At 40.3% G+C, this 23153-nt stretch overlaps 3 protein-coding genes and 1 non-coding gene across 5 annotated transcripts in view; 2 read left to right on the plus strand and 2 right to left on the minus strand.

Annotated features, from left to right (window-relative positions):
• LOC115502637 (cytochrome b5 type B) overlaps positions 1-1606 on the minus strand; it is a 61300-nt gene extending 59694 nt beyond the window's left edge. The window contains exon 1 of one of the 2 annotated variants that reach the window (XM_030298210.1): positions 1596-1606. The gene's annotated coding sequence lies outside the window, so the exon portion shown is untranslated. The remainder of the gene's footprint in view (positions 1-1595) is intronic. The other variant, XM_030298211.1, reaches the window with a different exon arrangement.
• NIP7 (nucleolar pre-rRNA processing protein NIP7) overlaps positions 1-23153 on the minus strand; it is a 62189-nt gene that overhangs the window by 9794 nt on the left and 29242 nt on the right. The window lies entirely within an intron of this gene.
• Positions 65-23153, plus strand: part of TERF2 (telomeric repeat binding factor 2) — a 40370-nt gene continuing 17281 nt past the window's right edge. Inside the window, exons 1-4 of the mRNA XM_030298204.1 lie at positions 65-69; positions 15466-15852; positions 15956-16051; positions 16704-16834. Of these exons, the coding sequence (XP_030154064.1) occupies positions 15474-15852; positions 15956-16051; positions 16704-16834 (606 nt within the window). The 5' untranslated portion in view covers positions 65-69; positions 15466-15473. The remainder of the gene's footprint in view (positions 70-15465; positions 15853-15955; positions 16052-16703; positions 16835-23153) is intronic.
• Positions 17952-18024, plus strand: TRNAK-UUU. The gene has a single exon. It is a non-coding gene; the product is annotated as a tRNA-Lys (tRNA).

Genomic DNA, 23153 nt, shown 5'->3' on the forward strand with positions numbered 1-23153 from the left:
GCCTGCTTCAGATTCTGAGTCTCCCTCTCTCTCTGCCTTCCCCCCCCCCCACACACACACTTGTGCTCTGTCTCTCTCTGTCTCTGAAAAATGAATAAATGTAAAAAAAAAAAAAAAAAAAGAAAAGAAATATGCTCTAGACTAAACATCCAGGAATGACTTCCAAAATTATACTGGAGAACGGGGTTGACAAGCAAGCTGCAGCCTCGGCCACCATCCAGAAGATTCAGAACTGCTAAGCTGCCACCATCAGCTGCTGGCTCCAGAATAATGTTGCCTTTGCCATGATCAGCACCAGCAAAATGGATGCTTCACGCCTGCCTCTCCTTCAACAGAGTTCAGAGCTCTCACTCTACAGAACTCCACAGAGTTCACATTTGTCTCACACAAATGGCATCTAAATCACAAACAAAATCGGAGCTGCAAGGGAGTTTGAGAAATGTACCAAGTATTTAGCTTCCTAAGCTAGAAAGAAATTGGAATGGATTTTGAAAGAACCAGTCTAAAGTATCTGCCACAACTCGCCATGTGCCAAGTCCAGTAAACATGTCTGATCTCATTTCATTCCTACAAGAATTCAGTGAGGAAGGCCCTATAATTATCCCCATTTGACCGATGAGGACACTATGGTAAATGGTGGGACTCATAGGATGATCTTAGTTGTGCTTTTCAAGTTAAAGGAGCCCTCTGTCCACTCTAACTAAAGGAAGCACCGAAGGGACAGCTGCCTGGAGAAGCCAGGATGGAAGATGACAACCCACAAGAATAAAGCAGCAGTCCCAAGGTGACAAAGGACAGCCAGAATGAATCTGAGAACTCAAGAGTGGTGCCAGATTCATGCCAGATTCCAGAGTCCCTGCTCTCTACAAGTCCATGCTGCCCCCAATGGGAAGAACCAGAACTCACCCACACGTGACAAAGACTAAGAACACTTTCTTGGTTACATTTCAACAGCCCCAGTTATATCTGTGACACAGAGGGCAGTGCAAAGTAAAGAACTCAGCAGGGAAGGCTTCCAGACGGAGGTGAGTTTTCAGTTGGTTTTAGAGAAGTGTTAGCTTACGTACATCTGTCAGAAGGCAGAGGCTTTCAGATGAAAGAACTCACGTGTCTCACGCCAAGACTCAGGGCTGAAGCGGGCAGCCACTGTAGCATATCAGACCAACGTCCTTGCCTGAGGAGGAAGGAGGTGGGTCAGTGTTTAGGAGAAAACAATAAAGAAGCTGGTTGGGAAGGGAACTGATTGCAGGATAAAATCACATGAAACCCTACCTATGATTATAGCTATATTAAAATATTAATAGAGTATATATTGAAATTCAATTAATTAAAATCTCAGGGAGTGGAACCCAGAAATTTTCTAAAACTCCAAGTCGATTTGTCCTGATTTGCCTGTCACAATGGCTGCTCCCAGTCCCATGTCTCCTTCCCTGTGAAAAAGCCCAAGCTTCTGGTGCATGGGGGCTGGGGCCCCTTTTCTTTTTTAACGTTTTATTTATTTTTGAGACAGAGAGACACAGAGCATGAACAGAGTTGGGTCAGAGAGAGGGAGACACAGAATCCGAACCAGGCTCCAGGCTCTGAGCTGTCCGCACAGAGCCCACGTGGGGCTCGAACTCACAAAGCCTGAGATCGTGGCCTGAGCCGAAGTCGGTCGCTTAACCGACTGAGCCACCCAGGCGCCCTGCCATGTCCTTCTTTCCAGGAGACATTTTAGTAGGATCAAAAGATAACCATGTCAGACAGAAGAATAAATCTCAAGGAAATGGGTCACTTGGAGCTGGGAGATTCAGAATAATTTGAGAAACCAGCGTCAACATCTCAGAAATGCAGTAGGATGTGTGTTTCTTACTTACTTCACTTAAGTTTTATCAAACAATATTAGTAACAACATTCTAACAAGTCTTTCCATCTACTTGGTCTTATGCTAAGCAATTTAATATTGCTTTATATGATTTAACCCTCACAACAATTACCTATACTAGAAGCAATTCATATTGCCATTTTACCAGTGAGGAAACTGAGGCTTAAGAAGTCCCACAACTAAAAACTGGACCCTGGAGTCCATAGATTTAGCCATCCTGCTATGCTGCCTTGATTTCTTTATCCTTATTTGTGTTTCCCTATTATTTTTCACACGTTATGTTTGTTTACTCATTGGCTCTTCACTCCTCCAAAGACTAGAAGTTTCTTAAATGTGATGATTAAGTCTGACTCATCTTTTTACACCCTTAACCCCAATACCTGACAAAGACTAGCACATAGTACTTAATATGTGTGAGTTAGACAAAGCTTTATAACAAAACCATTCACTTTATTTTTTTTTATTTTTTTACATTTATTTATTTTTGAGAGACAGAGAGAGACAGAGCATAAGTGGGGGAGGGGCAGAGATAGAAGGAGACAGAGAATCTGAAGCAGGCTCCAGGCTCTGAGCTGTCAGCACAGAGCTTGATGTGAGGCTCAAACCCATAAACTGTGAGATCATGACCTGAACTGAAGTCGGACACCCAACCAACTGAGCCACCCAGGCGCCCCACTTTATTTTTTAAAAATATTTATTTATTTTTTAGAGAGACAGAGGCAGACTGCGAGCTGGGGAGGGGCAGAGAGAGAGAGGGAGACACAGAATCGAAAGCAGGCTCCAAGCTGTCAGCACCGAACCCACGCAGGACTCAAACTCATGAGCCATGAAATCATGATCCGAGCTGAAGTCGGCCGCTTAACCGACTGAGCCACCCGGGCCCCTCCATTCACTTTATATACTTATACACAATGACTCTTGCAGATAGTCACAGCTTCTGGGTAACAAGTTGATGATGTGAGTCCCCTCATTTCATATATTGCCATGGTCAAGTGTGAGGGTCTTAGAGTCAGATAGTTACAGGTTTGAATCCTGCCTCAGCCACTTCTTAATGGTATAGCTTTGGGCAAATGTTAAAAGAAAAAAAGTTTTGGGGCACCTGGGTGGCTCAGTTGGTTGAGTGTCCAACTCTTGATTTCGGTTCAGGTCATGATCCCAGGGTCGTGGGATCAAGCCCCACATTGGGCTCCATGCTGAGTGTGGAGCCTGCTTAAGATTCTCTCTCTCTCTGTCTCTCTCTCTCTCTCTCCCTTTGCCCCTCTCCCCAACTTGAGTTCTCTCTCTATGTCTAAAAAAAAAGTTTATAATTTATAAAGGGTTATTTGTAAAAAGAGCACTGCTCTTGGGTCCTGAAGAAATAACTGGAAAAGTTAATGATTCCAATGCTTAAAAATATATCTGTGTGTACAGGCACATCAAAAGATGCTCAACATCCCTAATCATCAGGTAAATGGAAATCGAAACAATAATAAGATATCTACCTCACTCCTGTCAGAATGGCTACTATCAAAAAGAAATAGCAAGTGTTGGTGAGGCTATGGAGAAAAGGGAATCCTCGTGCACTGTTGGTGGGAATGTAAATTAGTGCAGTCACTATGGAATTAATTATTTAATTAAAATTAAAAACAGAACTACTGTACAATCCAGCAATCACGTTTCTTGTTATTTATCAAAAAAAAATGAAAACACTAATTTGCAAAGACATCTGTACCCCTAAGTTCATTGCAGCATTATATGCCATAGCCAAGATTTGGAAGCAACATAAATGCCTATTGGTAGATTAATAGATAACAAGTGCTATGTACCTGCAAAGGAATATTACTCAGCCACAAAAAGAATGAAATCTTGCCATTTATAACAACACTGGTGGACCCAGAAGGTATTATGCAAAGTTAAATTTCTCAGAGAAAGACAAAATATGGTATGATTTCACCGCTATGTGGAATCCAAAGAACCAATACAAATAAACAAATAAAACAAACCAGAAACAGATTCATAGATACAGAGAAAAAACTGATGGTCGCCCGAGGGCTGTAGGATGTAGGAATGGACGGAATAGGGGAAGGAGGTTAAGAAGTGCAAACTTCCAGCATAGGGAATATAGAAAATAATATTGTAACAACTTCATATGGTGACAGATGGTAACTAGACTTACTGTGGTGACCACTGGTGATGTATATAAATATCGAATCACTATGTTGTATACCTGAAACTAATACGATATTGTATTTCAGTTATTCTGTAATGACAAATATGTACCTGATCAAAGTGATAGACAGGTGGGTTCTCAGAGGAGCTCAGTGTCTCGCTACAGTAGCCAGCAGCCTGCTGACCCTCTCAGCTCCTCCTACTGAGAAAGATGGAGAAGCAAGAACAGGGAATTGCTGTGGTTAAATGTTAACTTGTGTTTATTTCTCTACAACTGCAGGCTGTTTAATTTGGCCAACCCAGTGAAGATTCTTTGGTAAACTTGTGCATAATTTCTAAACACCAGACCTACGACCTTTACACACATGCTAAACATTTATAGAGTGGAAGAGTTCTCTTTTTTCTCCATCAGTGAATTGAATAAATACCAACACCCTCCCCTTTCCCCCCGAAAAAGTATTCTGTGATCTACACTAAAGATAAATTGGTAATAATTCATCCTGATCAGCAAAGGGTTGTAAAGCAGATTCTTTGATAAGCCAATTAATTCCAGAAGGCACTGGGGCTTATTTCTTCCCGATACTGATTTATATTCTCAAAGCCATAGAATGTTAGAGCTGGAAAGAAACCTTTTAAGATTATCTCGTCAAGCCTTCTGATTTTAATGGAGGAGAAAACTGTGCACTCCAGAGAGGAAAGTTTAGACTCACGGACAAATGTTAATAAAGAAAGAATCATATAGAAAATATTTTGTCATAATTCCTACAGGACTGTGGTTATTGTTTTTTGTTCCTTTTATAATCTGGTGGTCCAAATACAGTATTTGGGCCTGGACTTGGAAATCTGTGGACACTAATCTTCAGCTTTGTGCTGACGTCAGAGATATTTGAGAAGCACTGCTGCCCCCTGCTGGAAATTTAAAACCTCACAGGTTCTCAAGGTTCTATGTAATTTTTTAAGTCAAAAAAATTCTAAAAGTAATATTTCCTTAAGTTAGTAAGCTTAAATTTTTTTCATTTTACTTATTTCATAAAGATAGAGAGAACACATGCATGTGAATGGGGCAGGAACAGAGGGAGGGAGGGAGGGAGGGAGAGAGAGAGAGAGAGAGAGAGAGAGAGAGAGAGAGAGAGAGAATCCCAAGCAGGCTCCATACTCAATGCAGATCTGTGGCAGGGCTGGATCCCACAACCCTGGGACCATGTTCTGAGCAGAAGTCAAGAGTCAGATGCTCAACCAACTGAGTCACTCAGGTGCCTCCTGTTAGTAAGTTTAAATAGTATGGAAGGGTATAAAGAGAAAGCCAATACTTGCCCCCCTTCAATAATACTTCCCAGTAATAACTGCCATTAACAATTTTATTGAACATTTTTCCATAATTTTTTACTTATATATTTGTATATGTCTATGCACATGTATATAATTTTATAGATATGTAGGAAAATGCCATGCAATGTCTTATAGCTTATGTTTCTTTATTTTGGATATTTAAAAGCTTCCTAATTTTTTTTAGAAACATATCTTGAATATTTTTTAAAAAGTAATCTCTATGCCCAACGTGGGACTTGAACTCACAACCCAGAGATCAAGAATTACATGCTCTTCCAACTGAGCTGGCCAGGCACTCCCAGGTGCTCCTGTCTTGAGTAACTTTTTAAAAAAAAATTGTATTTTAGAGAGGAAAAAGCATGCCCGTGAACATGGGGGAGGGGCAGAGAAAGAGAGAGAATCATAAACAGACTCCACACTCAGAACAGAGCCCAATGCAGGACTCGATCCCACAACACTGGGATCATGACCTGAGCCAAAATCAAGAGTCAGATGCTCAACCTCCTGAGCCACCGAGGTGCCCCTTGAACATCTTTTCAAAGCAGTATATTGACAACCTCATTCTTTTTTATGGGCAGATAATAGTCCATTGCTTGGATGTACCATAAATTATTCATTCAGTCTTCTTTTGATAGACTAAAATGTAAATCTCTCTAAGAGCAGGGAATTTATTTACTATTTTGTTGTTGTTACTCACCGCTGTCTCCAGTAATGAGAATAATACTCAACAAGGTTTGCTTAGTAAGTAAATGGACACTTTCCTAGTTTTAAGAATTTCTGTTTAAAAACACTGTTCTGAATGCCTTTGTGCCCATATTTTTGCGCATTGGATAAAGTCTAGGAGGAAGTACAGGTTCAAAGGCATGTGAATCTTAAGTTTTGACAGATACTGCCAAATTTATCACTTTTGATGAAGAATGGATCCAGATGTTTAATAATTCTATCATTCCAATGACTGACTTGACATCAAAACCAGAAGCTCCCAGAGAATTAATGAAACATAGCTGTTTTCTGCACATCCCTTTTCTGCTCTAATTCAGTAGTGGGGTGGCACAGAATATTTAACATGCCCCGCCCCCCGGCGTGATTCCCATGCACACTCAGAACTGGCAATAGCCACATAATCTACCCATGTCTTGCTACACTGCAGCAGATGGGAATGTGCTCCTATATCCTAATCTTCATGTGGTAACTCATTTGTTATTCACCTGATGCTTATCGAGTGCCTACTGTGTGTAAGACCCTATGCTCTCTCAACCACACGCAAGATTGTACAGGGGGTGTGGTATGGATTTCGCCACTGCCATGGGTGGTGGTGCTGGGGGTGAACGGGTGAGTTTGTCGGTATACGTGTTGGCCGGTGGCTGGGGTTTGGGGAGGGAGCAATGTGTGGGTGAAACTTGGGAATCCTGCAGCACGACAGTGGCAGAAATTTTTTAAAGGCCCAGCCCTGCCCTCAGTGACACGTATGTGTGTCTAACAAACATGGAGCCAGCGCAACTTCTAGCTCTTCTTAGGCAAGTGCTACCGAGGGTCGCCAAAAGCCGAGGAGTGGGGCGGGGCACAGCCTTTCCCCCCTGGGCCCTTGTAAGCCAGATAAAATATCATGCAGATGCGACACATGTGGGAAATGCGCCATGGACAGCCAACAGATGGCAGTCATAAAAAGAGATGACAGATTCCACCGTCATTCACGACCCACCCAAATGTCACGTCCGCTGGGCTCTTTCCCTGGCAGTTCCTGCCCCAAGCAGGTGTTGTTTTCATGTACTCCATGGCAGTTAAAATATAACAACAGAAGGAAAAAAAACCCACCAGAAAACAAACTGCTACTACTATTCCCCAAGGCTTACTGTATCATAACTTCTGACCACATTACTGTATGACCCCATTTTATTCTCCCGACAGTGTAGCAAGCTCAGAGAAGTTAAATAACCAGACAAAGGCTACACAACTTGTTTAGTAGATTGATCTTCACATCCTTTTTGCTTGCACATCTCATCACATAATTTTGAAAAATTGTGTATCCCTAGAAACAGACATTTATGTCTGAAATGCATCTACAGCCACTTAATTTATAACAAAGGAGGCACTACAGAAAGCAGGGGTGTTTTGTTTTATTTTGTTTTTTTTGAGAGAGAGAGAGAGAGAGAGACAGAGAGAGAGTCAGAGGGAGAAAGAGAGAGAATCTTAAGCAGACTCCACATTCAGCAAGGAGCCCAACAAAGGCCTCAATCCCACAGCCCTGGGACCATGACCCGAGCTGAAATCAAGAGTCAGACGCTCAACCGACTGAGCGCCCAGGCGCTCCTGGATTTTTTACTAAATGGTGCTGTAATAGCTAGATACCCATATGGGGAACACAACATCAAATCCAGGTGGATAAAAGACAAATGTGAAAGACAAAAATCTATGGCTTTTTAGAATATATGAAAATATTTTCTCGGCTTCTGAATAGGAAAGGATTTATTAAACAAGCCACTAACTGCTCAAGATAAAGGAAAAGAATGATAAAGAGAATGATTCAATTACACTAAAGTTACACATTGTGGTTCACAAATATACTACAGAGAGTATACTAGATAAACTACAGAGTAAGAGAAAATAATTGCAACAAATGTAACCATATGCTCATCAGCTTGTTGCAACACTAGGCAAAGGCAACAGTGTTAAATGGTACAACTACTTTGGAAAACAGTTTGGCATCCTTTTTGTACAAATGTTATACAGTTGCTCCTTGAACAACATGGGTGGTTTGAGTGAATTGTACAGGTCCACTTATACATGGATATACACTTAATATTTTTTCTTACACTTTTCTTTATTTTTAGTAAGTTCTACATCCAATGTGGGGCTGGAACTCATAACCCTGAGATCAAGATTCACATGCTCTGCAGACTGAACCAGCCATGTGCACTTTCTCTTAGAATATTCTTTTTTTTTTTTAATTTTTTTAACGTTTATTTATTTTTGAGACAGAGAGAGACAGAGCATGAACAGGGGAGGGTCAGAGAGAGGGAGACACAGAGTCTGAAACAGGCTCCAGGCTCTGAGCTGTCAGCACAGAGCCTGACGCAGGGCTCGAACTCACGGACCGCGAAATCATGACCTGAGCCGAAGTTGGCCGCTTAACCGACTGAGCCCCCCCGGCGCCCCGACTCTTAGAATATTCGTAATAACATTTACTTTTCTCTAGCTTATTTTATTGTAAGAATATAGTATATGATATACATAACATACAAAATATGTGTTAATCAACTGTTTATCGGTAAGGCTTTTGGTCAACAATAGTTAAGTTTTGGGGGAGTCAAAAGTTACATGCAGATTTTTTACTGTATGGGGGTGTCTCTAAATTCTGCATTGTTCAAGGGTCAAGTGTAGTTCACAATTAAAAAGAAAAGAAAAGAAACCACTGACTAACAATGTGTATCTCTTTCCATATTTTAAAGTTGACATCTAAAAGTTTCCATCTTGGGGCACCTGGGTGGCTCATTCAGTTAAGTGTCTGACTTTGGCTCAGGTCATGATCTCACGGTTCGTGAGTTTGAGCCCCACGGAGCCCAGAGCCTGCTTCCGATTCTGTGGCCCCCTCTGTCTCTGCCCCTCCCCCACTTGCACTCTCTCTCTCAAATATAAACATTAAAAAAATTTTAAGCCTCCATCTTACTTATTACTTGAACAACAATGCTTACAGAAGCCTTATGTTTAATTGTCCCAAATAGAAAACAACCCAAATATCTATGGAAAATGACTAACTAAATTGTTGATTTTCATAAAATACAACACCACTCAGCAATAAAAAGGAATGACATGGATGAATCTCAAAAACACTGTTATGCAAATGAAGTCAGACACAAAGGGTATCTGCTGTATGATTCTGTTTATATAAAATTCAGAAGCAGACGAAACTAAGATGTTTGAAATCCAAACAGTGGTTGGTGGATGAGGAGTGACTTGAAGAGGGCATCAGGGAACATTCTGGGGTGATTCATCACACATCTAACTAGATGCAAAATATGTACTTTCTGGCACATTATGGATCTTAACATTTAAAAATAAAACTGTGATATCACTGCCATAAATACATCCAATGAAATATAAGTACCATACTGATTTGATATTCACCATCATCCATTTGAAAATTTAAAAATATGGACAAGCCCTTCTTGACTAGTCATTCATTTTAAATCATTCTTTTTATCCTTGAAATCCATGTCTCCCACCATATATTACTCTAATGTAACATGTTCTTATGTTTGAAAGTCCCTTATTTATCATCTATTTCTCTGCAACAACATATGACCATGTATTTACATTTTTTCTTTTTTTAGATTTTAAAGTCTTTAAAAATATGCTATCACCACAAGGGTTTAAATATTAATTTTCTTTGGACTTAAGCTAACATTATAAGTTATACACTAATAATATCAATCAAAGCAGCATAAAGTTATGTCCACTGAAAGTTAATCTCTTAATGAAATGAATGAAGGAGTAGTTAATGGGACCTTAAGTAGTCTTTTTTTTTTTTTTTTTAGTTTATTTATTGAGAGAGAGAGAGAGAGTATGCACACGTGCACATACAGGGAGGGGGAGAGAGAGAGGGAGGGAGAGAATCTTAAGCAGGTCCCATGCTCTTACCGTGAAGCCAGAACCAGGGCTGGAACTCACAAACCATGAGATCATGACCTGAGCTGAAACCAAAAGTCAAACGCTTAACCGACTGAGCCACCTAGGTGCCCCAGGACCTTAATTAGTCTTGAACTATGCCAGTATTGGTATCCAAACTTAGTTTCTTACAACATAATATACACCAGAGTGGGATGTAGATTATATGCCTTACCTTTTGCAAGGTGGGAGACAGATGATTGGGACAGAGAAACTGGCAGGATCTCTGACTTTGGAGTATTCTCAGATCAGTTTTAAGAAAGATAACACATGAAGGTTGATCCCCCTTGAGAAGTCTTCATGCTTAGGGATGTGTATAATTCCAGTTTGAAGATGGCCAGTTTAGAATGTGCTGGAGGGGCGCCTGGGTGGCGCAGTCGGTTAAGCGTCCGACTTCAGCCAGGTCACGATCTCGCGGTCCGTGAGTTCGAGCCCCGCGTCGGGCTCTGGGCTGACGGCTCAGAGCCTGGAGCCTGTTTCCGATTCTGTGTCTCCCTCTCTCTCTGCCCCTCCCCCGTTCATGCTCTGTCTCTCTCTGTCCCAAAAATAAATAAACATTGAAAAAAAAAATTAGAATGTGCTGGAGATGGAATTCTATGTCTGACTACCAGCCTAGATTCTTTCAACTGTGCCATACAATCCTATTTTATTTCTTATCACTTTGACCTAAAACAACCATTTTAGGAATATTTATTTACCTTTTGGGGGATGGTGGGCAGCTATGGAAGGAATACATTACCATTGCTCAAAATTAAAATATAGTATCATTTTTACATGTCGGTCTTCCATCTAGACCTTGAACTCTCACAGGGAAAAATTAGTGTTTTATCTATATTTGTGGCCCTAGAACCTACTGAGCTTCAACTCACAAAGCAGGGCCTCAATAAATGTTGAGCAAATGCCCATGGAGGACTAGACTATTTTTTTTTTTTCTATGATCTCACAGCATACTACCTAAAAAATCTTACCTAACATAAGACTGGAAATGTCCTGTCCTGGACTGGAAGTTATTAGGCTCTGAAGCTTTTCTTGAGCTTCATACATGAGTCAGGCATCATGCTAAGGCTTCATTAAGGATAACATTTAGTGGGGATCTTTTCCCTCTACTCCTGTAGAAAATTAGGAAAAATTAGAAAAGTCTAAGGAAGAAAATATTTGAAACCTCTTGTCATTCTATCTTGGTTAATATAAATAGATCTGGATTTAAAATTGGACTCAGACAACAAAAATCAAATCAAATCAAATCAAATCAAATCAAAAAATAAAAGTAGGAGGCAGACATAAATTCATTATAACATCTTGGGCAAGTCAACCTCGTGGAGCCCCAGTTTATCCATCTGTAAAACTGGCATAATAATACCATTTTTTTTGTAGGATTTTGATGAAGATTAAATGAAATAACAGCATTTATTTACCCTAGCATAATACATGGTAAATAGTAAATGTTAACAAAAAAAAAGTGTACATGATTGTAACTGACATAAATTTGTGGTCACATTATATGTTTCAATTATTTTTCTCTTCTTATTATATCTTGAGCATGAAATCATCTTTGGGTACATATTTATTTATTTTCTTGTTTTTTATGGGGGGACATAATTTTTATCACAGAGAAAATTTCTTACTATGAACACACCAGGAGTTACTTAATAACCTTATTTTTAGATCTTTCTAGTTCTAATTTTTTGTACACTATCAGTAATGCTGAGATGAAAATGCTTGCACTCAAATCTTAGTGCACTTTTACAATTATTTCCACAGAATGAATTTCTAAACAATGGAAGTTTTATGGCTTCTGCTATTTGTTGTTGTTTGTTTGTTTGTTTTTGTTTTTTGGTTTGGTTTGGTTTGGTTTCCCTGAATTGCTCTTTGGAAAGTTTTTATAGATTTACAGTTTCACCAGCACTGGCCAAAAGTACCTGTTTCACAGCACCCTCCCTGACAGTGGGTATTATTTTTTTTTTTAACCTTGCCAATTTAATTGACATGTATCAGGCATTGTTTTACAGGCTTTACCTCATTTCATCTTCACTACAATCGTGTGAAGTGTCCATTTGGCAATCTGTCCTCTTTAGCAGATGGGGAGAAACAAGACTACTAGAGGTTAAGTTCTTACTCAAGCCAGTAAATTATTAGGCCAGGAGAAGCCTGTTGATCATTAACTTGCTGACTGTAGCTTTTCCCCTATACCACACTGCCTCCTGCTGGTGCCCAGAGGGAGGGCAGGAAGCACTGAAGCTCCTCAAAGCAGAATCCTTAAATAAGAGTTGAATATTTGTGGTGAGTAGAGACAACCATATGATGGTGCGACTTTGAAAAATGAAGAGAAAACTAAACAAGCTTTACACTTAATGTTTACACATTTTATGTAAGTTATAGCTTAATTTAAAAAAAAAGGAAAGGAAAAATGAGAATTTTGGTAGAGAAGAGGAGGAAAGACTTTTCAGGAAAATACTGGATGCGTTAATAAAAATATTTTATGCTTACTGAGCCCAAATAATGAGCCAAGCCCTCTGTGAAGGGCACTGGAAATAGTAATTCACTTAATTTTCATACAACCCCATGAGGCACGTCTATTGTTTGTGCCTCACAGATAATGTAACAGAGGTAGATAGGTGGTTAAGTAATTTGCCCAAGCTTATGTGACTAACAAGCAGAAGAGTCAGAATGTGAGATAGGTAAATTGGCTCCTGGTTAAGGCAGGCAGGCTGGGATGGCAAAGTAGTCCAGATCACCAAAGATCTGTCACACTTAGAGGCCTCTTCCTATTCTGGAATGTCCACAACACAGAAACTTGGAAAGACCAGGATACTATACAGATTCAGGTCTATGTCTGACTAATTCAAGGGTCTAGCATGTGATTTCTCAACCTCAATGATGCTGCCACTTGCCCACCTGAGTTATTCTTCAGTGGTCCCAAACTGGGTCTTTGCTGGCACTAACCCAAAGGGTCAGGTAGAAGAGGCTTTGAAGCTCAACCAGTTGCTGGGCCTCTCAGGGAGGGGGCACACCAATCACTACAACTGGTATTTCTCTATTTGGTATGGGTACTGGTTGGTAGATTCCAAGAGCATCAAAGAGAGCTATTGGTGACTCACATCCTATGTCCCCACTTCCTTCCTACATTGACTCCAGGCCCACTTAGTTCTTTGGAAATACTCCTTACCCATTCATTCCCCTGGCTGTGGAAGATAGGGATAATGATGTTTCCAATGAAGAAATGGGGAATGGACTCTCCAAGGTCTATTGGCAAGCCCATCACAGGAAAAAAAAAAAAAAAAAGTAAGGTTCAGGAATGTGTCCAGCAAGGTGAGGGTTGCAAGTGGATTTGGAACTGGAGTTGGACAAGAAGAGAACCTGGAGAAGGAGAGAATGACCATGATTTTTTTTAAGTCCTCTCCAGGCCAATCTACAAGGACAAAAAGGGAGAGAAGAACTCAGGGAAAGTATCCTGTGCAGTCATAAAATTACATAGTCAGCTGTTCTGTATCTAGAAAATCACAACACAAACACATAAGAACTGCGAGTTTGTCCTAAGAATGTCTCTGTTTCGGTAAATATAGTTTGCTGGTGGGCATGAAATTACATTTCAATAAATATAATTTGCTGGTGGTATGGTCTTTCAGTGTGTATCAAAAGCCTTCCTCATGTGCCTAGTCAATTCGATCCAACCTCAAGAAATGTGTCAGGCTCTGGGCTAGGTTCCAGGATGTAGCGTGAACAAGAAACTAACTCTAAACAATGTATTTCAGGAAGGATGATATATGAGCTGCTAAGGAGGAAGCAGCAGGGCGATTTAACCCTGCCCAAAAAGCCAAGAAAGGTTGAAATTCTCTTAAATGAGGCTTGACTGACAAGAAGGACTTAGTTAGGCTAGAATAGACAAGATGAAGGTTCCAGGGCGACTGAGTAGCAGGTGATAAGGAAATGTAACAAGTTGCACATACGTGGGGCGCCTGGGTGGCTCAGTAGATTAAGCATTTGACTTTGTTTCAGGTCATGATCTTGTGGTTCGTGGGTTCAAGTCCCACCTCAGGCTCTGTGCTGACAGTTCGGAGCCTGGAGCCTGCTTCAGATTCTGTGTCTCCCTCTCTCTCTGCCTCTTCCCCTCTCACTCACTCTCTCTCTCTCCCCCAAAAGTAAACAAACACTTAAAAAAATAAAAAGAAGTTTTACAAACGTGAGCTCAAAATGAGGTTGGCAAATAGGCAATCTCTTCAGGCTTTAAATGTAAAGTTAAGGCGTCTGCAACTTGTTCAAAAACAAAAGGGAACTGTCAGAGTATTAAGTGAAATATTTGGATATGTGTTCTACTGTGTATCCTTCAACTCACTAATTCTACTTTAAGGACATGATCTTAATGAAATAATTATAAATTTGTGCAACTATACCGTTAAAAGTATGTTTCTAATATTGAGACTGTCTAAAATTAGAAAAATTTGAAATTTCCTAAACATCTTACAGTAGGGGCTTAAATAAAGAAAACTTTGGTTCACCCATATATTAGAATGCTAAAGATTAGTAGCTGCTAAAGATGCTGTAGGGGAAAAAAATGTAATGGCATGGAAAGATGTTGATTATGCATTAAATGAAAAATGAAGGTTATATAAAATATATATAGTATAATGCCATTTTTAGTAAATACACACACACACACACACACACACACACACACACACGGTATGCAAAAGACATTGGACATAGGCCATAAACCCAAACTGCATGTCAGTTTATTCTTGCCTGTGAGATTATGGGTGATTTAAATGTTAATCCTTTGGGGCGCCTGGGTGGCTCAGTCGGTTAAGCGTCCGACTTCAGCTCAGGTCATGATCTCGCGGTCTGTGAGTTCGGGCCCGCGTCGGGCTCTGTGCTGACAGCTCAGAGCCTGGAGCCTGCTTCGGATTCTGTGTCTCCCTCTCTCTCTGCCCCTCCCATGCTCATCCTCTGTCTCTCCCTCTCTCTCAATAATAATAAATGTTAAAAAAAAAATAAATGTTAATCCCTTTGCTTATTTTTTTTAATTGTTCCACAGCAGGTACTATTTTTGTAATTAAGAAAAATTATGTCTTATATGTCGAGAGGTTTCTGGGGTGCCGGTCATATTCTTGACCTCGATTGGGTTTACACTGGCCTTTGCTTTAAATTGTTAAAAAATGTAAATCTATTTAATAAAATTTCCATAGTGTGTGCTACATTTCACAATTTTAAGTGCTAAATAAGCTGCACGTATTTATCTTTCAGTATCTTATACGCAGTCCCAGTATCTTATAGTATTCCATCATTTAGGAGCAAAGTTGATACTTGACCGCAAACTGCGTTGGTTTACCCTCCTGGACGGCTTGGACTCCAAGCCCCATCAGTCATTGCGGCCTGCATACTGGGAACTACGGGGTCCGAGAGGGAGTTAGCGATCCATAGTCTTTTCCCTCCCAGAAGCCCGCGGGCGGCTAGGAACGCAGTCCGTGTCATGGCCGCGGGAGCCGGGACGGCAAGCCCCGCTTCCGGCCCGGGCGTTGTGCGTGACCCGGAGGCGTCACAGTCGAAGAAGCGGCCCGGCCGGGAAGGCGGGGAGGGCGCGCGGCGATCGGACGCGATGGCGGGAGGAGGCGGGAGCAGCGACGGCAGCGGGCGGGCGGCAGGCCGGCGGGCGTCCCGCAGCAGCGGGCGCGCTCGGCGGGGGCGCCAGGAGCCGGGGCTGGGGGGCGCCGCGGAGCGGGGCGCGGGGGAGGCACGGCTGGAGGAGGCGGTCAACCGCTGGGTGCTCAAGTTCTACTTCCACGAGGCGCTGCGGGCCTTTCGGGGTAGCCGGTACGGGGACTTCAGGCAGATCCGGGACATCATGCAGGGTGAGGGCCGGACCTAGGGAAGGAGGCTGGCCGGGGAAGGGGATTTGTGGGGCCCGGGTGTCGGGGCTGGGGGTCGCCGAGCCAACGATGTCTTCTTTCCTAGCTCTGCTTGTCAGGCCCTTGGGGAAGGAGCATACCGTTTCTCGGCTGCTGCGGGTTATGCAGTGCCTGTCGCGCATCGAAGAAGGGGAAAATTTAGGTATGGCAATTTTTGTGTTCTCAGGGCATACTAATTTAGGGTTACGTTGTTATTTTCCAACTTATGTCCAGAACTGAAGGATTCGGGGTGAAGGTGCACTACTATGTCTCGATCACGGTGATCTTTTTCCTTCTAAAATGAGTCTATTCCCTGGGTTTAGTTTTCTCCAGTTAAGATTCTCTTGTCTGCTTTTCTATTTTTTATTTCCTCCCACCTGTTTCTTGCTTGCCCCAACTTTGCTGCGATCTAATGAGTTATGTTAAGATGGCCAAATTTTTCCCGGTAGAATGTTTTCCAGAGTATAAGCACTTTTTTTTTTTAATTGAACTTGAGAGCTGTTAGCAAAACTGTTTCCAGTTTCTGGTCGCTTGTATCTGAGGAGGATGTGTGTACCCTGAAATTTGAGATGCAAATACATGGGTTAAAAAATAAATTTTTACCTGTCTTGAAAATTAAAAAATAGTCACTTCAAATTCATTGGCTTGAATTTGAACTCTTAATATGTTTGTAAGCTTGTAGCCAATCTGTTAGCAAGTTAAATGCAAATGTTACCATATTTACATGTGTCTTTTCAGATAAACATGTATTTTGGACATGTTGTTTCTGCTTCTTATAAAATCTCTTAAAGCGAAAACTGTGCTCTTTGTCCTAGACTGTTCCTTTGATATGGAGGCTGAGCTCACACCACTGGAATCAGCTATCAATGTGCTGGAGATGATTAAAACGGAATTTACACTGACAGAGGCAGTGGTGGAATCCAGTAGAAAACTGGTCAAGGAAGCTGTAAGGCTCTGTATTTATTTCTTTTTTTCTTTTGACAAAAATCAGATGTCTTTGAGCATACCAATGCTTATCTTTTCTGTGTGACGATGGAGAGAGCAAGTGAACATATTGAAATGTAGACACACACAGATGTTATATCTCTTCAGGTGACCCCTTCCCAGGTCAGGCTTGGAAAGTGTTAATGGCAGGTACGCTTCTTTTGTAATTTTGGTTGCTTTCCTTGTGGCCTTGGCAGAAGAGGCAATACAAAGGAAATGGGTTGGCATTGAAGACTGACATTTTGGAGGTTATTACACCATTCAGGAGCATCGTGAAAGGGCTAGAAGTAACAGGCCTAGGATTTGGTCATCCTTGTTTATAATAAACCAAAGAGGATAACTGGGGCCTTGAGAAATGTGGGACTGACTCTGAAGAGGAACATTGCCTTTGAACAAACAGAATCAAAGGTGCTGGGATAATCAGCCAGTTAGAAAACCAGTAATGGTAGAAGGCTGACATAGCCAGTGTTCTTAACAAGGAAAAAGCTACTGGGGTATCTAGGAATATGAGTGTGTGTGTCATGGCTCAGCTAGCTTCAGATAGTAGAACTTACTTAAAACACAACAGGCAGTGGAAACCAGTCAGAAAAAAACCAAGGCTGCGGGCGGTGGGGGGGGGGGTGGTGGTGGAAGCAGATGTGGAGGTGGGGAGTGAAGAATTAACAGCTGAGCATTGCCTTGGTGGTGGAAAGTAAGGAAACTGTTAAGAAAAGGATCCTTAAAACATAGGATCTCAGGTAGGGGTGTGGAGATAAAACTTTGCTTAAGCAAGGAAGACTTTCTGTCCTTTGGCTGTGTGCTGGGTACTTAGGTACCCTGTTAAAAAAAGACAACTAGTGTGTGTGAGGTACAGATATTTATTCAATTAAGGAGCTACTTTTGGTTTTGGAGAGAATGCTCAGAGAATCCAAATTCCAAAGAGGAATAATTCCAAGAATAGATTTTTAGTATAGGTAAGTCAAGTTTGTGATGGAGGGACAGTGTCAGAGAAGACATATTAGCAAAGGAGGAGAAATCTCTGCCTACTTTCAGAATAGCTAAAGATCTTTTGAATGGGAAGAAATGGTACACCATTGCGTGCCTGGCTGGCTCAGTCAGTAGAGCATGAGACTTTTGATCTCAGGGTTGTGAGTTCAAGCCCCATGTTGGGTATAGAGATTACTTAAAAATAAAATCTTTAAAAAAAAAAAAAAAAAAAGGAAGAAATGGTACCAGTTCAAAATAATTCATGTAATTCCTGTTAAGTTAGGTAGCAGATTCAGAAGCGCAATTCCTTTAAAACACAAGAGCTACATAGATTTATTTCTATCCCTTCTTCTGGAAGAGTATTTGTGGGTTTCATCTGCATATTTGTTTTATTTATTTATTTATTTTTTTAAGTTTATAGATCACATTTGGGGGCTTCCTTAGGAAAAATCTATTAGCGAAATGCAAATGACCTTAAAACTGTCAACCATACTCTTATGTTGACCTTGTTCTTTTCCATTTTCCATCAGGTACCAGATTTCTTGTTATACTCACTGTATTAAACTGTTATTGCTGTGGACCAAATACCGCAAAATTTAGCAGCTTAAAACAGTTAATATGATCTCTCATTTTCCAAGAGTCAGGAATCTGATAGTGGTTCAGCTGAGTGCTTTTGGCTTGAGGTCTCTCGTGAGATTATAGTCAGGCTGTCCACTAGGATTGCAATCATCTCAAGACTCATCTGGGGTTGAAGGATCTATTCTCATGCTCACTCACGTGGTTGGTTGTTAGCAGGACTCACTTCCTTGCTGGTTGTTAGGTAGAGACTTCAGCTCCTCGCCTCTCTGCAGGGCTGTTTACGGTGTGATGGCTTGCTTCCTTTAGAGCAAGTGATCCAGGAGAACAAGAGCCCAAGACACAAGCTGCAGTCTTTTATAACCTAATTTCACAAGTATCATCACTTGTGCCATATGCTGTTGGTCACACAGACCAGACCAACTATGGATTAGTGTGTAATGGGACTGTGCAGGGTGTGGGGATCACTGCAGGGCATTTTAGAGGCTGGCTACCACAATTACCTTGAACTCTTATTCAGTGATACTGTATCACTTGCCTCCTAATTTCTTATTAAAAATTTTTCATTTAGATTCCTAGAATCTGTTAATGGTCATCTTTGGGAAAATGCCATGGAGTACCTAGGCTCATTGAAGCTTTTTGATGCATTTTCAGCTTTTTGTAAAGTTTCACAACATTCATTTAAATGTCTATTAAATTTTTGTTCAAGTTTATCAAATAGGTTATTTGTTAAGTTAGAACTTTTCATTGTATGATGTAGGCATTTCTACAGGTCTTTGGTACCCCTTCAGGAATCAAAAAACTATTTTCATAAACAATGCCAAAACATTAGTTGACTTTCTGTGCATTGACTGTACTAATGGTGTAAAAGCAGTGATGGGTAAAATTGCTGGTATCTTGGCATGACTAAGGTGGTGGTAACCTGTAGAGTAGCCATTGGAGTCTTCATTGCCACATTCTTGCAGTTTAAATAACAAATAAAAGCCAGTTTCAATTTAGAAGATCACTGATAAAGCACTAAAATTATTAATTTTATTAAATCTAGACCCTTGAGCAAAGATCTTTTCAGTATTTTGCGTGACAAAGTAGGAAGTTTGCTCGAAGCTTTTCTGCCATATACCAAAACTTGATGGTTGGCTTCAGGAAATCACTTGTGTGACTGTTTGAGTTGCATGCTGATCTAGCACTTTTTTAATGGAACGAACACCTTTCTTTTTTTTAACTGAAAAGAACTGACACATTTTGGCTCTTTAGGTGTGGGCATTTGGCAGTCATTTTCTTGTAAAAGAGCAAAGGGAATTTGTCACTTCAGAGAAAACACTGATAGTATTTGTTGCCATTGATAAAAACTGACACTTTCAAGTAAAAATTAAAATTCTGGAAAACTGGTATTGATGTGCCTGACAGTTTCCCAATTCTTAGATTTTTCTGATAAGATTGATGGTGATTATTAATATCGGTTATTTTCGAGGTATTTTTAATGAATGTGTCAACATTTGGAAGATCTACATAATTCAGTAAATAAATATTTTCCAAATGGCCAATGAAATATATTATAAAATCATTCATGGGTAAAAGATCCATTTAAAATGCAAGATAGACTAACAGATTTTAATGTAACAGATGATGAAAGGTTCACTTGCCCAAGTTTGGTGTAGAATCAAAGAAGAATATCCACAATTGTCTCAAAGGTCTGTTAAAAATACTCCTCCCTTTTCCAACTTCATATCTATGTGAGGATGGAGTTTTTTAGTATATTTTAACCAAAACAACACATCACATCAATATGAATGCAGAAGCAGATATGAGAATCCAACTTTCTTCTATTAAGCCAGATATTAAGGAGATTTGCCAAAATGTAAAACAAGGCCAGCTTTCTCATTAGACTTTTATCTTAGAAAATACAGTAATTTTTCATAAAGATATTTATATTAACCTGCAATGAGTTTGTTGTTTTTAATGAATTAATAATATTTAAAATTTTTGTTTTATATTTGTAATATATTTCTAATATATTTCTATAACCCACAAAAACAAGTTCTTTGGGGTCCTCATTAACATTTAAAAGTATAAAGGAATCCTGGGGCGCCTGGGTGGCTCAGTCGGTTAAATGTCCGACTTTGGTTCAGGCCATGATCTCACGGTTTGTGAGTTCAAGCCCTGCGTCAGGCTCTGTGATGACAGCTCAGGGCCTGGAGTCTGCTTCGGATTCTGTCTCCCTCTCTCTTGGCTCCTCCCCTGCTCACACTCTGTCTCTCTCTCAAAATAAATAAAGATTAAAACAACAAAACGTATAAAGGAATCCTGAGACTAAAAAGTTTGAGAACTGCTTCTGTAAGCTGTTAATAGTATTGAGGCTAAATTGGTTTTCTCTTCATAACTGAAAGATTCCTCAGGTTTCTGTGGAGAACAGCAGAGAGTAACATGTATGGTATATTATTGGGAAAGCATTTATTTGTTGCTTTTTGCTGTGTATCATTCTCCCCTGCACCTTTGGTAACAGCACTTTTTGAGGCCTTACCCAATTGCGGGGGGGGGTGCTGGGTGCATAAAACACACTCTTTAAGTACCTTAATTTTTGAAATAAAAAGCTTTGTCAGAGCTTTTTGAGTATTCCTGTTTCCCACAACAGCCTGGGTTCTTTCTGAGTTTTTTTCTTTAGCCTTTCTTCCCTTCTGTGAGTTTTGGTTTTCTCTTTCTATGTGCCTTCTGCGATTTACTGCCCCCCCCCCCCCCCCCCGGCTGTTGCCCAATATAAACTCATCTTGCCTGTATTGAAAATCTGTGCTTGGAATTTCCTTTTTATTTAAGTTAGCCAGAGACCATTGCTATTGCTTACACCCTAAGAACCTTAGAGATATATACATAAGCAAAGAAATTATACTGCTTTCTGAAAACTTTCAAGCGAAAAAGCAAGAGTTCATTTCTTTAAAACAAACAAACAAAAAACTTTCCAGGAAATTAAAAATAGATTTAAAAGATAAGCTCATAGCACAAATGTTGGAGGCAGACTTTTAATTTAGATTTTGAAAGCATTCACATTTCCTTTCTTATTTTACAAAGTAAATATAGTAGGACCTGGTTCTAATTCTGGAAAAGACAGAGTAACCATATTCTCTTCTGTCTTACTTAATGCAAGTCTAAGTCCTGGACAGATTGTGTGGAGCACCTATCTGACAATTCAAAAATGTAAATGATAGTAAGCAGGTGGGGAAGAAGACGAGAATTTGAAGGTCCACCAACTGGTGATGAGTAGCTGACCACTTTTTCCTTCTCTGTTACCACCTAGCCTGGACTTGAAGGCTCCCGAAACCTAGAAGTGCACTCTAGGTGGGAAGAGAAAGAACTCCAATCTCTGGCCTGAGGAGCAAGAAAGAGATCTCCTGAGGGTCAGGGAGGGTGGGAAAAATCCCAGGCTTTTTTTTCTCCCTTCTCTCCTGCCCCAGCACCCAGGCAATACTGCACTGGTGGCAGCAGTGGCCCAGTGATGACACTGGCAGCAGGGCTGGCACCTAAAACTGAAGGAAGAGAACCCTTTCTCTTTTAGCAGTGGAGCTGTAATCCCTAGAATGCAGAGCAAATTCCACTGCTTCTTTACTGTCTATCCTGCTGCTTGCTGTGGATGCAGATGCAGTGTATAGCACAGTGGGGAAACTAAACCCCAGGAATGCAAGGCTGGTTTGAAACTTGAAAATCAATCAGTGTACTCCACTCTATTAGTCTAAAAAAGAATAAAACATATGATCTTTCAATTGATGCAGAAAAGGCATTTAACAAAATTCATTAGTTCCTGATAAGAACACTCAGCAAACTAGGAATAGAACTTTCTCAACCTGATAAAAGACATCTACGGAAAACCTATAGCTAACATCATCCTAGATGGTGGAGGATAGAATGCTTTGTGCTTATAATCCAAAACAAGGCAAGGATGTCCATTCTCACTGTTTCCATTCCATGTTATACTGGAAGACCTAGTCAGTGCAGTAAGTCAAGAAAAAGAAATAAAAGACAACAGACTGGAAAGGAAGGAAAAAAACTGTCCCTATTTGCAGATGGTATGACTGTCTATATAGAAAATCCCATACAATATACTAAAAAGTCTGTAAGTAAGTATAGCAAGATTGGAGGATATAAAATCAACATACAAAAATTATTCATATGTCCAGTATATATTAGCAGTGAATGACTTGAAATTATCAAAACAGTGCCATTTATAATAGCTCCCAAAAAGAAGAAAAATAAATACTTAAGTATATGTCTAGTAAAACATGGGTAGGATCTTTATGTGGAAAAACACAAAATGCTAATGAGAGAAATCAAGACCTAATACATAGAAAGGCACACCACGTTCATGGACTGGAAGACAATATAGTTAAGAGGTCAGTTCTCTCCAGGCAATGGAATGAAGACCCCAATGACTATAGTACTAAATAACCAAAACAATTTTGTAAAAGAAGAACAAAGTGGAGGACTCACTACACAATTTTAAGACTTACTATAAAGCTGCTCAGGACTATAAACATAGGTTAATGGAACAAGAGTCCAGAAATAGGCCTACACAAATATGACCTTCATTTTTGACAAAAATTTGAAAGAAATGCAATGGAAAAGGTATTCAACGGAAAAGGCTAGTCTTCAACAAATGATACGAAACAGCTGGATGTCCACATGCAAAAAGTGAACCTTGACCTAAAACTTACAAAAATTAATTCAAAATAATCTAAATGTAAAATGTAGGT

This window comes from Lynx canadensis, chromosome E2 (assembly GCF_007474595.2).
Source record: "Lynx canadensis isolate LIC74 chromosome E2, mLynCan4.pri.v2, whole genome shotgun sequence".
Lineage (NCBI taxonomy): Eukaryota > Metazoa > Chordata > Mammalia > Carnivora > Felidae > Lynx > Lynx canadensis.